Genomic DNA, 13,748 nt, shown 5'->3' on the forward strand with positions numbered 1-13,748 from the left:
TAGAAAAGAGACCTAGAATAAAAAAAAGTGTAAAACAAAGAAAATGGATATTCATAACAAATCAAAATATAAAGAAGGAGAAAAGTCGAGTAGATTTGAACTAGACCTAAAACAGAATGATAATAAGAATACACAAAGTTAATTGAATCAAGCTGAAAGAGACCTAGAATAAAAAAATAAGAAAGGTGTAAAACAAAGAAAATGGAAATTCAAAACAAATCAAATATAAAGAATGAGAAAAGTCGAGTAGATTTGAACTGGACCTAAAACAGAATGATGATAAGAATACACAAAGTTAATTAAATCAAGCTGAAAAGTAAAATCGACCAGACAAAGATACCAGAAAAAAAAACAAAAAAACAAAGTTATGCAAGTTTAAGTATGGAAGGAAAGTAAACAAGAAAACACTAAAATACAAATACAGAAAATCAAACATATATGGATAAAACAAGTTCTAAGAAACGCATAAATACCGGCTCCAACAATGAATTGGTTACATAATAATCCCCTGTGATGTTGTCGCTTTTGTATCGTGCATTGGTCAGTTTGGTGTAGTAGTACTATACAGTATATGGAGGTCAGTTGTCTTCGAAGACTGAACTCACCATGAAGTCCATCAGGAGTCGTAGTCAAGACATTTTATTTCTAGTTTTGTTGTCTGCACTATAGCGATTTGCACGTTCTACTCAATTGGAAATGACATTCAAAGAGTTCGAGCCTTAGGGACTAAGACTACGTCGATCAATGACTTGGTTCAACATGTCAGAAAAAAAGAAAAGTCAACACAAGGTAATGTAAACCAACCAAGTTTAATATTCGAAACAGAAGTGAAGTTACAAACGAAATTCATAAATATTTTGAAAGGTTTTGTTTTTGCTATCGTGTTTGAAGGGGAACATTTTAAGTGCCCAAACTTCTGTAATACACCATTCCCACTCACTATAAAGTTACCGTTTTGGCCATAAACTCATGAGCAATGACAATGAAAATGATAAAAACATAAAAGAAAAACAGACTGTCGCTTATAAATGTTTCAATGTCCTTATTATTCTTGAGTATTCATCGTAACATAATCGTAACATTAGTTTGTTTTTCTACTTTCAAATTAATATCTTGTAATACTGAATAATAATTGTATTATCTGTGCATTGACTACAAGATTTTTAGAGACGAAACTTTATTCTATTTAGCCACATGGGTGTCCCAAATAATAATAAACATGATCCTGAGATTTTTCAAATTGTCAACATGAACATATAATTATATGCAAAAAAAAGATAAAAAAAATTATACCCATATTCAAAGAAATTTGTTCTTTTTGTCACTTGATTTGCTTATCATTTCTCTTATTCATTTACTCCTTTTATGCCAAACCGGTCACCGATGTGTTGTTTTGTGTGTTCGCTTTTTGCAACTCAACCTAGGATGACCAGAGAAGGCAGAAGTTCTTCAGTGACTGACCGTGACCCAATTCGACTTAAAAAGTTTTCTTTTTCCTTTGAAGAAAATACAAAGATCAATTAGAAAATCAACATTTCAGCTATATCTTACAGCTATATCTTACTATGTCAATTATATTTTGTCTATAAATTCCTTAAGGATACGTTATCTCGACAAACTCCATTTTTTTTTTTTGGGGGGGGGGGTTATAATCTCACAATTTCCTCTGTTGTTAAAGGTCAAGTCCAAACACAAAAAAAATCTTGATTTGAATAAATAGAGAAAAAGCAAACTAGCATAACGCTGAAAATTTCATAAAAATCGGATGTAAAATAAGTTATGACATTTTAAAGTTTCGCTTATTTTTCACAGTGATATGCACAACTCAGTGACATGCAAATGAGTCAGTCGATGATGTATTAATGTCCATCACTCACTATTTATTTTGATTTTTATTGTTTGAATTATACAATATTTCATATTTTACAGATTTCACAATAAGGACCAACTTGACTGAACCATATACTATAAACAATCATTCCACATGTTCCGGGAGGAATTAATCGTTGTTTCACTTGAAAATAAGGAGAAAATTATAATATTTCATTTTTCATATGATAAAATACAAAAGAAAAAGTGAGTGGATGACGTCATCAGTCTCCTCATTTGCATACCAACCAGGATTGCTTTGTGAAAATAAGCGAAACTTTAAAATGTCATAACTTTCTTATTTTACATCCGATTTTAAAGAATTTTTCAGTGTTATGCTAGTTGGATTTTTCTCTTTTTATTCAAATCGACGTTTTGTTGGGGTGGACTTGTCCTTTAACTTATTGCATACATTATATGGAAGACTTTTGTAATACATGTACATGAATATGGTTTACATTTGCTAAATGATTTATTTTTATGAATTTTTATATCGTGATTTTTAATTGGAAATAAATGAATTTAATTGAAAAAAAAAATGTTTTTCTTCTTCAAACTGCAATATACAGGCCTTGTTTTCTGCAATGATACTAAACTGATGCCGAATGGAACATTCCCGCTGACAGCTCTGGCAAGTTATCCAGGTTCTGGTAATACATGGATGAGACATCTTATAGAGACATCAACCGGCTACGCCTCTGGGAACGTGAAACAAAGCTATATACTCGTCGGAGCAGGTATATAATGTATGCCCCCCCCCCACATTTCTCTCTCTCTCTTCTCTTCCAAAAACTGTTTGTTTCCTGCTAATGTTATTCTTTCTCTTCACCTATTCCTCTCCCGTCTCCCACCTCTTTACATTTCCTTATCCCAATGCATTTGGAGGTATCATGGTCATGCTTCGTTCTTTATAAAGGACAAGTCCACCCCAACAAAAGGTTGATTTGGAAAAAAAAGAGAAAAATCCAACAAGCAAAACACTGAAAATTTCATCAAAATTGGATGTAAAATAAGAAAGTTATGACATTTCAAAGTTTCGCTTAATTTCACAAAACAGTTATATGCACATCCTGGTCGGTATGCAAACTGGCAGACTGATGACGTCACCCACTCACTATTTCTTTCGTATTTACTATATGAAAAATGAAATATTCTTATTTTCTCCTCCTTGTCAAGTGAAACAAAGTTTTATTTCTCCCTGAAAATGTAGAATTACCATTATTTTAACAGTTTATGTTGAAGTTAAGTTGGTCTTTTCGTGTCAAATCTGTAATAATTGAAATATTGTATAATTCAAACAATAAAAAACATAAGAAATAGTGAGTGATGGACATCATCGACTCTCTCATTTGCATATTGCTGAGTTGTGAATTTAACTGTTTTGTGAAATATAAGCGAAACTTAAAAATGTCATAACTTTCTTATTTTACATCCGATTTCGATGAAATTTGCAGCATGTTTGTTTGATTTTTCTCTATCGACTCAAAGACAAATCAACAATTTTCTGGGGTTGACTTGACCTTTAACCATTGACCATAGTCACCCTACTACAAACCATTGACCAGCCTTTAACAAAAATTTGACCATCCTGACCCGAATTCTAATTCAATCCATAGAAATGTTATGCTTTAAGAGGAATTGGTCAATATGTGTTTGTGGATATGTGTTCGACCGGCAAAATTTGGCTAAAATTAGCCGATTTATTAATAAGAATTATGAGAGATATAAAACTCAGGGTAGGGTCATCCAACACGACTCTGAGTTTTATTTCTTTAGTTCTATACTGTTATGTGGTGAGTATACTGTTTTTGAAATACGTAGTGCATGCGTGATTGCCAGAGGTGTTCTTGTTCCCTTAATAAAGCAAGATAATTTTGAATCATGTACTTAGATCCTTTAATCATGCTTATTTCTTTGTTATTATTTACTTCTACATTTTAAGCCAGATAAGACACCAAATTAGATTCTGTAACCATTGGTTCCACAGAACACAATTTTATGAGCCTTAATGCAAAAAAAAGTAATAAATAAAAAAGCAATAAAACAATAAATGGCGTCGATCTTGGATTTTGAGTGTCATTTTGAATTTTTACGAGTTTTAGTTATTCTTCTTTAATAACTATTATATTCAGAATTATGTATGGACACCGAGATGACCATTATGTTATCTAGGAAAAACGAGGTGACTACCAGTATCAGAACTCTTACAATCATCACCACCATCATCACTACCATCACCATCACCACCATCATCATCATCATCATCATCATCATCATCATCATCACCACCATCATCATCATCATCATTACTACCACCACCACCACCACCATCATCATCATCACTACCATCACCACCATCATCATCATCATCATCATCATCATCATCATCATCATCATCATCATCATCATCATCATCATCACCATCATCATTGTCATCATCATCATCACGATCATCATCGATGAGGACCCCTAGGTAGACCAGCAGCACCATGGCTGATGCTGCTGAGTAGGGCCATCCTCCCGTTTTTCATTTATCAATTCACATCTATCATCTTATATGTATTGATATTTTTTTTAACGGAAATAAATTCAATTCAATTCAATCACCATCATCATCATCACCACCACTATCACCATCACTATCATCATCATCGTCATCATCATTATCATCATCATCATCATCATCATTATCATCATCATCATCATCATCATCATCATCATCATCATCATCATCACCATGCCCCACCATAATAATTACCATTATTATCATTCTAATTTGGTACTTAATTTTCTACTTTTTTCTTTGACAGGTTTTAAAGGTGAAAGGGTCCCAAACTTCGCCGGTAGAACTCTGACAATCAAGACACATACTTTCCATTCGAGAATGGACAGTGCTATTTTACTTGTACGTAATCCATACAGAGCAATGGTGGCCGAATTTAATAGACAGAAAGCAGGAAAGACTGGACATGCCGAGGACAACATTTTCAGGACAGAAGGTAAATTCATCTTACTTCGATCATTACTTTGACAATAACTATAATAGTAACATGTGGGTATTACAACTGCTGCATGTAAATTGTAGTGCAGTTGAATGTGACCATAATTAATAAACCGGTCCATGCTTCCAAAGTTCCGATATCATTGTTATTTCGATAATAGGAGAAAAAACATAATGTGATGAAGAAATAAAACAAGATGCTAGTATACCTGTGTCATATTATTACTGCCCCGTGGAAAACCACAAATCCCTGATAATTAAGTAGTGCCTATATGGCTTATGGGAAAGTTTTTCCACAATATGTCATAAAATTTACTATAGTTGCCAATTTAAAATTTACATAGATTTAATTTTAAGACAGCTATAACTTTCTTATTGCTTGTCCGATTTCTTTCTATTTATCATCATTCCGTTTTACTTTTACTTTTTTCCTCTCTCATGTAAAATCTTAATCCCAAGGTAGGACTAAATTTGCGGTTGGCGCACTAGACCCAATAATATGTTTGAAACCATGTTTGTATGAGGGACAATGAAAAGTAGAGCCCCAAATCCAAAGTCCTTGTTTATAATGGTTTTGCAGGTTTTTTTTTTAATAATGAGAGATTAAGAAAATTAAAAAATGAAGCAAATGTCGTACCGTCTCAGCGTGTAGTGACCTACCGACCGAGAAAATTTTCGAATTTGAATAATATACTTCTATTATTTAGAGCACTTGATAACATAAAGGGAATACTTCATTATTGAATATAGTACCTACATAATAATTTTTTTTTTTTTCTTTTTTGGTCGAAAATTTGGGGAGCTTTTTTTTTTTTTGGGGGGGGGGGGCTTGCAGTCCCCTAAGCCTCCCGTAAAACCGTAAATATTATGTAGAGCTTATTAAATGTTTTGCCAAATTATTAATCCACTTCTTCTCCTTCGTTTACTTATTTCAGATTGGAGGAGGTATGTGAAGAATCAATCTCAAACATGGTTTAAGCTCTACGAAAAATACATCTCAGAATGCAACCGTTTGGGCCACACCTGCAAGTCTATGGCTGCGTTTATCCGACCTCAAGCCAGAATCGTGATTTGAATCATGATTGGAATCATGATTCAAATCACAAACATGAATCACAATTACTACAGAATCAGGGTTTAGACGACCTTCGTTCCAACGCTGTTTCTCCTCGGATTCGGACCGATCCAGTGCGCATCACAGTGCGCAGTTTGACCCAGGAAGTATAGGTCAACGTTGGACACTTAATTGGAGGTCGGCGACGTATATGTGATGTGACAACGTGGGGCGCGCGCCTTGGCAAGAACCGGAAATAGCTCGACACAATGACGTCATATAATCATGATTCAAATCACGATATCGTTTATCCGAACATTTTCGTACGTGATTCTGCAGAAACGTCTTTCCAAACGCCCTTTTTTTCGTAGTTCATGTTTGTGATTCTAATCATGATTATATTCAATTTCGACTAAACGCAATCGTGATTCTGCAGAATCGTGATTTGAATCATGATTGGAATCATGATTATAGGGTAAAAAAGTGGCGGATAAACGCACCCTTAGTTAATCGTGTACTATGAACAACTCCAACTACACCTTAAGGATGAACTGCGACGAATCCTGAATTATCTTGGTGTAATGATTGATGAAGAAAGACTTACATGTACAGTGAGAAATTCAGAGGGACAGTTTCACAGACCAAAGTCAAATAAAACATTAGATCCGTTTTTCGAGGAAGACAGGAGATTCGTAGAGGAATCTTTGAAAAAATATATTGAGTTGATTGAACAGGAAGGCTTGGAGAAACCACCATTATCCCTAAGCGCATTTCCGACAGATCTATAGATAATGATCCATCAATTAATTACTAACATTTTGTCATTATAAGGAGATGAAGACTATAGGGGTTGGTAGTTTCTCACCAAGGGAGGGGAGGGGATACGGGGTTCACTGCCCCCCCCACAAGATCTAGTATTGTACACATCGAAGAAAGGTGCTCATGAGCAAGATTGATATCAGTTACTCTAATCAGTGGCGTACCGTGGGTCACGGCCTTGGGGGGCACCAGCAAAATTTGTTTAGTCACTTAGTGAGCGCGCGAAGCGCGCTTAGTTGCCAGGTATACTGGCCTAATAGAGACATTTTAAGGACAGTGCCATTAAACGGATATGTATCTCACTGATCAAATAATCCGAGCGCGAAAAATTTTGATATTCAGACCTAGAAAGGGACATTAAAATAAAAATGTTGTTATCATGTTACGTACCTGTCTCGCTAAACAAACAATACGAGCGCGAAGCACAAGCTGGCATTTTTGTATATATTGACCCCAAACAGGGACATTTTAAGGACTATATTTTAGGAATCAATTAAGAGTATACATAACTCACCATATTCATCTGATGCAAGTGCCAAACGCTTGCTGATTTTGTTAGAATTATATCTAAACAAAGGAAGCACTTGTAGTCATTGTAATCATGATTAACATACGCATCTCACTAATCAAACATTGCGAGCGCGAAGCGCGAGCTGAAAATATAGGAAATTCAGACCTGAAGAGGGGCATTCTAAGGCTTGTTTGAAGGAATTCACTAAGACCATATGTATTTCACTAACCAAATGTTGCGAGCGCGAAGTGCGAGCTGAATTTTTTTTGATATTCAGATCAGAAAAAAAGGATATTTTAAGGACTCTTTTTAAGGAATCCATTAAGAGTATGCATATCTCACCATAGTCATCTAATGCGAGTGCCAATCGCATGCTGATTTGGTTAGAATAACATCTAAACACATGAAGTACTTTTTGTAGTCATTGTAATCATGATTATTATACACATCTAACTAATCAAATATTGCGAGTGCGAAGCGCAAGCTGAAAGTATAGGAAATTCAAACCTGAAGAGGGGCATTCTAAGGCTTGTTTGTAGGAATTCACTAAGACCATACTATTTCAAATTGTTGATATATAGATCAGAAAAGGGACATTTTAAGGACTGATTTTAGGAATTCATGAAGAGCAGACATATCTCACCAATCATTTAATGCGAACGTAAGCACGGGCAGGAAATGTTTTATATTAAGACCTTAAAATGGGGCGATCACTGTAAGTAGTCATGAAAAATATGTCACTACATAAAACAATAATAGCTCGAAGTGAGAGGAAATATATTTGGTGTATATTGAACTGATTTGACAACGTCACGTCTCTCAAATATACTTGAAAACTATAGTATTTCGAAAAATATTTGATCTGTTATATCTAGTTAAACAGACAATGCGAGCACCAGGAACAATGAAGACATAGGCCCTGAGCAAATTATGTTTCATTAAGTTATGATTTTTTTTAATGTAATATACAGTAACATAACATAATGATAATGTAATATAACATTATAATGAACAATAATTTCTTCTTTTCCCACTTCGCTTTTCTTCCTTTGTGTGGTGTATTGTATTTCAATAGAAATTGTGGTTGTGTTTGTTTTTAATATTGTTAAAAGTGAAACTTGGATAAGGATCAACATCATGAAATCGTATATTCAATGTATCATGGTCAATAAACTACGTTTATGTTGGAGTATAGTTTTTATATTGTATTTTTTTGAGCAGTCACCCTGGGGAAATATCTGGAGCCCATTTCATAAAACTTATTTCATGATAAGAATTCACAATAACACTTACTATAAAATTATACTAAAATAATTCGGTTTGATTGGCTGATAATGAACATGTTATAGAAAGTGTGCATAATGAAACGGGACCCAAAATATCTCGCTTTTCAAGATCGCAAATAATTTTGTGTGAATAGAATGACTATGAAAGTCTTATAGACAGCGAACGTAATATCGGCTTGTATCATCACATCGTAATATCGGGTTATCGCGTCTGGTTGGGCAATCGTTTATCTGTTAATTGCAGTTTTCTTTCTTTGAATGTGAAAGGTTTAAGAGATAAGTTAAAAAGAGAAAGAATTTTTACTTGGTTGAAGGATAAGAAAGCAGACGTAGTTTTCTTGCAAGAAACTTTTAGTACAAGGGAAGTCGAAGAAGCATGGGGTTCTGGGTGGAATGGAAACGTATACTATAGTCATGGTACATGTCATAGTCGGGGGGTCAGTGTACTAATCAACTCCAAGTTAGGCATCCAGATTCTGGACACAAAGACCGACGAAAACGGAAGGTTTATAGTTATGGAATGCAATTTACAAGATATAAAGTTAGTTTTAGTTAATGTGTACTTCCCTGTTCAAGGTCATAACATGGAGCGAAACACAGTCTTACACAATTTGAATATAGTTTTAAAAGAAAAATATGATCGAGGTGTTCCTCTTATTATAGGGGGAGATTTTAATTTAGTAAGGAATATTGACTTAGACTACATGGGAAATAATACAAGACAGTTTCAGTCTTCTTTTCAGAAGAACTTTGATAATTTTGTGTGTGATTTAAATTTAGTTGATATTTGGAGGGAAATTAATGGCGTTAAGAGACAGTATACTTTTAAACAAACTTACCCCTTTATGCAAAGCAGGTTAGATTATTAGTTTATTACAGAAAGTTTTAGAGAATATGTTTTAACATGTGATATAATCCCGTCTATAGCGCCAGATCACTTGGCGGTTGTATTTCAACTCTTTAATAAACCCTCTCAGTCAATTCAAACATCTAAAGGCACTTATTGGAAATTTAACAATAGTCTGTGTACTGACGGTGATTTTACTCGACAAATGAAAGACGAAATTATCAATTTGAAAGAAACTTTTAAAGAAGAAATCAAAGATAAGATAATTTTTTGGGATTTCTTGAAAATGAAAATCAGCAATTTTTCTCGGAAATATTCAAAGGAAAAGGCTAAAAAACGAAGAGAGAAAATCAAAGATTTAGAAAAAAGAAATTGATGGTATTCAAACGAGATTAATTACAAATATGAATAAACAATCAATCGATTTATTAGAGAATAAAAAGACAGAATTAAAGGCATGTTATGATTATGTGAGCGAAGGTCTTAAAATTAGATCGAGAGCTTCTTTTTATGAAAGTGGGGAAAGGGATACCAGGTATACTTTATTGAGTTAATGGAACCCAACAAAAAGAAAACAAATATACGTAAATTATCAATAAGAGATAGAATAACTTTTGATCAAAAGGAAATAAAAAATGAGATAAGGAATTTTTATAGCATGTTTTATGCAAAGAGAGATGATAAAATCCTTGATGATGATTTTTTTCTCCGATGTAACAAAATTTTGCCTCCGACGAAGATTCTGCTAGGATCGAAAGCTTAGGCCCCTTTTTGACTTTATATTTTACTCCATTGGCTCTCTTTTATTAGATAAGCAGTTTTCAGCAGCTTCTTTTTGCCATGTAACAAAATTATCAGACGAATCGATGAAATCATGTGAAGGGAAAATTACGGAAGGTGAATGTTTAGCTGCCGGATGAAGTTAAATAAATCACCGGGTAATGACGGGCTTAGCGTAGAATTTAATTTAGTGTTCTGGCCGCTGATTGGGGATGTTTTAGTTGATGCTTTAAATAATGCTTTTATAAGAGGAGAACTTTCGCCATCACAAAGACAAGCAACTATTACTTTAATTCATAAAGAAGGAAAGGATCCATTATATATTAAAACTTATCGGCCCATCTCACTGTTATATGTAGACTACAAGATTTCGGCGAAGGTATCAACAAGAATAAAGGAGGTGTTGCATGAAATAATCAATGTCGACCAACTGAAGTAGGATATTTAAAAGGAAGGAATATTGAGGAAGCTATTAGACTTATAGATGACATGATTTTCACTCAGTAAAAAATGATATATCGGCATATTTATTGGTCATTGATTTTGAAAAGGCATTTGATTCGGTTTCACATTGTTTTTTATTTAAAGTATTGCAAACTTTTGGTTTTTGGACCCTCATTTTGTAAATGGATAAGTACTTTGTATAAAAAAGCTGAAAGTTGTGTTTTTAATGGCAGAATTTCAACAGGTTACTTTGATATAGGGAGAGGGGTAAGACAAGGAGATCCGTTATCCCCCTATCTCTTTATTTTATGTATTGAAATTTTGGCTAACAGAATAAGACTTGATCCAGAAATTCACGGAATTAAGTTTGGAAATACAGAAGTTAAGCAAATTCTATACGCAGATGATATGACAATTTTTGTAAAAGACACTCAGTCCATTGAAAAGTTAGATATGCTGTTCGAATGTTTTGCCGAAACGTCAGGTTTGAGGATGAATAAAGATAAAACCTTTATTATGTTACTGGGACACCATGAACAAATATATCAAATTTTACCTTTTGGTAAAGTGGAGCAGATCGTTAGGATCTTAGGTATATATTTTTCATTAGATAGAGAAATCAAATAAGAATAAATTACACAAAATTACAAAAAATTACAAAAAATTATAAAAAATAAAGAAAATTTTGATGTGGTGGAAGCAAAGGGATTTGACATTAATGGGCAAAATTCAGTTAATTAAAACATTTGTACTATCTAAATTGATATACATTTCTTCTCTTACCATTATCCCGACATGGGTAATAAAGGATCTTAATACATTGATCTTTGGATTTTTATGGGGTGGTAAAGATAAAATTAAAAGAGACATTGTTTATTTAGATTATGATCATGCTGGTCTAAAAATGACAGATTTTCAGTTATTCATTAAGACACAAAGAATTATGTGGATTAAAAGACTTATAATGGGAGAGCCAAAAATGAAATGGAAACAATATTTCAGATACTTAGCACACGGTATGGGAGGATTGCTAATTTTTTTTAGTAACCTCACAATGAATTTGATAGGATTTGAACTGCCGGAATTTTATACAGAAATGTTAGATGTATGGTTTAATAAGAAAATGTTTTTACTTAAAGAAGAGAAGAATAAAAGAAATGAGATAATTTTCAATAATAGGTTCATCCGTTTGAAAGGACAAACATATTATAATGAAAAGCTGTTTTTGAAGAAAATTTATAAACTCCATCATATTGTAGATAAAGATGGGAAAATGAAGTCTATTTCGACCTTTCAAAAAATGGGTTTGGATCGTTTTGAAATAGAAAAGATACTCGAAATCTTTAATAATATTCCATACTTTTGGAAGGACTCGCTGAAAAAAGAGGGTCAAAGTTCCATAGATAGAGAGTTAATTTTGGATTTTCAATTAAAGGGCAGGATTTTTGACTTGCAAGACATCACATCAAAAAGAATATGTGATACTCTTGTAAGTATGAAATCGGATATACCCCAAGCATTTAAAAAGCTTGAGGAAAAATATAATATAACAAAAAACGATATTTCTGATATTTTTCTAAGACCACGAAAATCGACTCTGAATAGTAGACTCAGAGAATTTCAATATAAAATATTACACAATATACTATACACAAAAATATTTATATTTATTTAAAATGACAACAGATGATTTATGTTCATTCTGCAGTAAAGAAGAAGAAACATATGATCATATATTTTTTTCATGTGATAAGATAAAAACTATATGGAAAGAATGTGGGAACATGCTTCAACTCCCTATCATTACAAATATAGATAAAAAAATGTGTACACGTAGGTGTGGAATGTTCAACTAAAGGAGAGGCTCAATTATTAAATCACATAATAATCCTAATAAAGTATATGATTTTAAAGAATAGTAGAAACACAAAAGATCCACCGACCCTTAACCATATTAAGGAAAAAATACAAGAAGATAGACTAGAAGAAAGAAAACTAACTGAACAGAGAGGTCTATTAACAAACCATTTCAGAAAATGGGACAAGTTTATTTTCTAGAGATGCTGGGGCTTAGAAAGTTCAAGCATACAGTTGTTAAACACTCTAAATGCGAGGGAGATGGTCTGGTCCCTATTGTTGCACTCCTCTTGGAGTGGGTCGGGGCAGTCTTTTTGGGGTGGGCTTTGTATCCTTTTGGTGCATTGTGGTTACTTCTGGAGTGAAAATTTAAAAAAAAATCATATATAAAATAAATATACGCTGTTCGCTCCAGAGGGAGCTATGGTGCGCTCTCTGGTAGTGTCCCTGTACAGGGACACTACTCTCTGGGATGTAGATCCCGCTTCTAAGGTGACTGGTCTCTTTATCTATCTCTGGGAGGGGTGTGATTGGGGGCCAGAGTGTCTCTTTGCATTTGGAGTGAGGATTTAGGTGCACAAGTTAGATCATGGTTGCGGCACAGAATGCAGATCGAAATGGAGGGTAGCTAGGTTGAGGGGAGGGAAGCAGGCCGCGCTTCCTGGGCTGGGCTTAATGGGATATGGAGGGGGGGGGGGGCAGTGGGATGGGAGGGATTTTTACTTCTTTACTCATTCAGTTCAACTGCGTTGCTATACATTTTTTTTTGTTATGTCTGTATTTTTTTCTTTCTACAGACTAAGTATTTACTTTGTTCTAGATGACTCGAATGTTATATTCTGTATTTTTTGTATGTATAATTTTTTGTATTATGAATAATTTTTATTTGACTTTGTGAACAGTGTTTTGTTGATATTATATTACTTGTATGATTTTGAACTGAATGATTTTAATAAATACTATTACAGAAAAAATATAAAAAAAATCGCGAAACCGAACCATTCGAGAAAAGGGCCCCCTAAATTCCCGATGATTTGGATCCAGTTTACCCGACCCTTTGTTTTTGGCTTACAATCTTCACAAAACTTCCGTTAAATTTGACCAAAACATTCATATATTTGATTGAAATTTTCACAAAGCGTCGAGTAAACTGGACCCGACCTTTCGCCAAAATGAAACTGGTTTTGGATCTGGCAACAACTCCCTCAAATTTCAATATAAAAATCAAATTTCAAACAACTATAATGAAGTTTCAAGCAACTCGGGTTGTGTTACGCTTT

General features: G+C 33.7%; 1 protein-coding gene across 1 annotated transcript; it reads left to right on the forward strand.

Moving 5' to 3' along the window:
* Nucleotides 1-706: 706 nt before the first annotated feature.
* On the forward strand, nucleotides 707-5,958 carry LOC129254920 (sialate:O-sulfotransferase 2-like). Its single transcript, XM_054893462.2, has 4 exons — nucleotides 707-789; nucleotides 2,439-2,606; nucleotides 4,680-4,868; nucleotides 5,806-5,958. The coding sequence occupies exons 2-4, from the start codon at nucleotides 2,468-2,470 to the stop codon at nucleotides 5,943-5,945; spliced, it is 468 nt and encodes a 155-aa protein (XP_054749437.2). The 5' UTR covers nucleotides 707-789; nucleotides 2,439-2,467; the 3' UTR covers nucleotides 5,946-5,958.
* Nucleotides 5,959-13,748: the final 7,790 nt, after the last annotated feature.

The sequence above is a fragment of the Lytechinus pictus genome, chromosome 2 (assembly GCF_037042905.1).
Source record: "Lytechinus pictus isolate F3 Inbred chromosome 2, Lp3.0, whole genome shotgun sequence".
Lineage (NCBI taxonomy): Eukaryota > Metazoa > Echinodermata > Echinoidea > Temnopleuroida > Toxopneustidae > Lytechinus > Lytechinus pictus.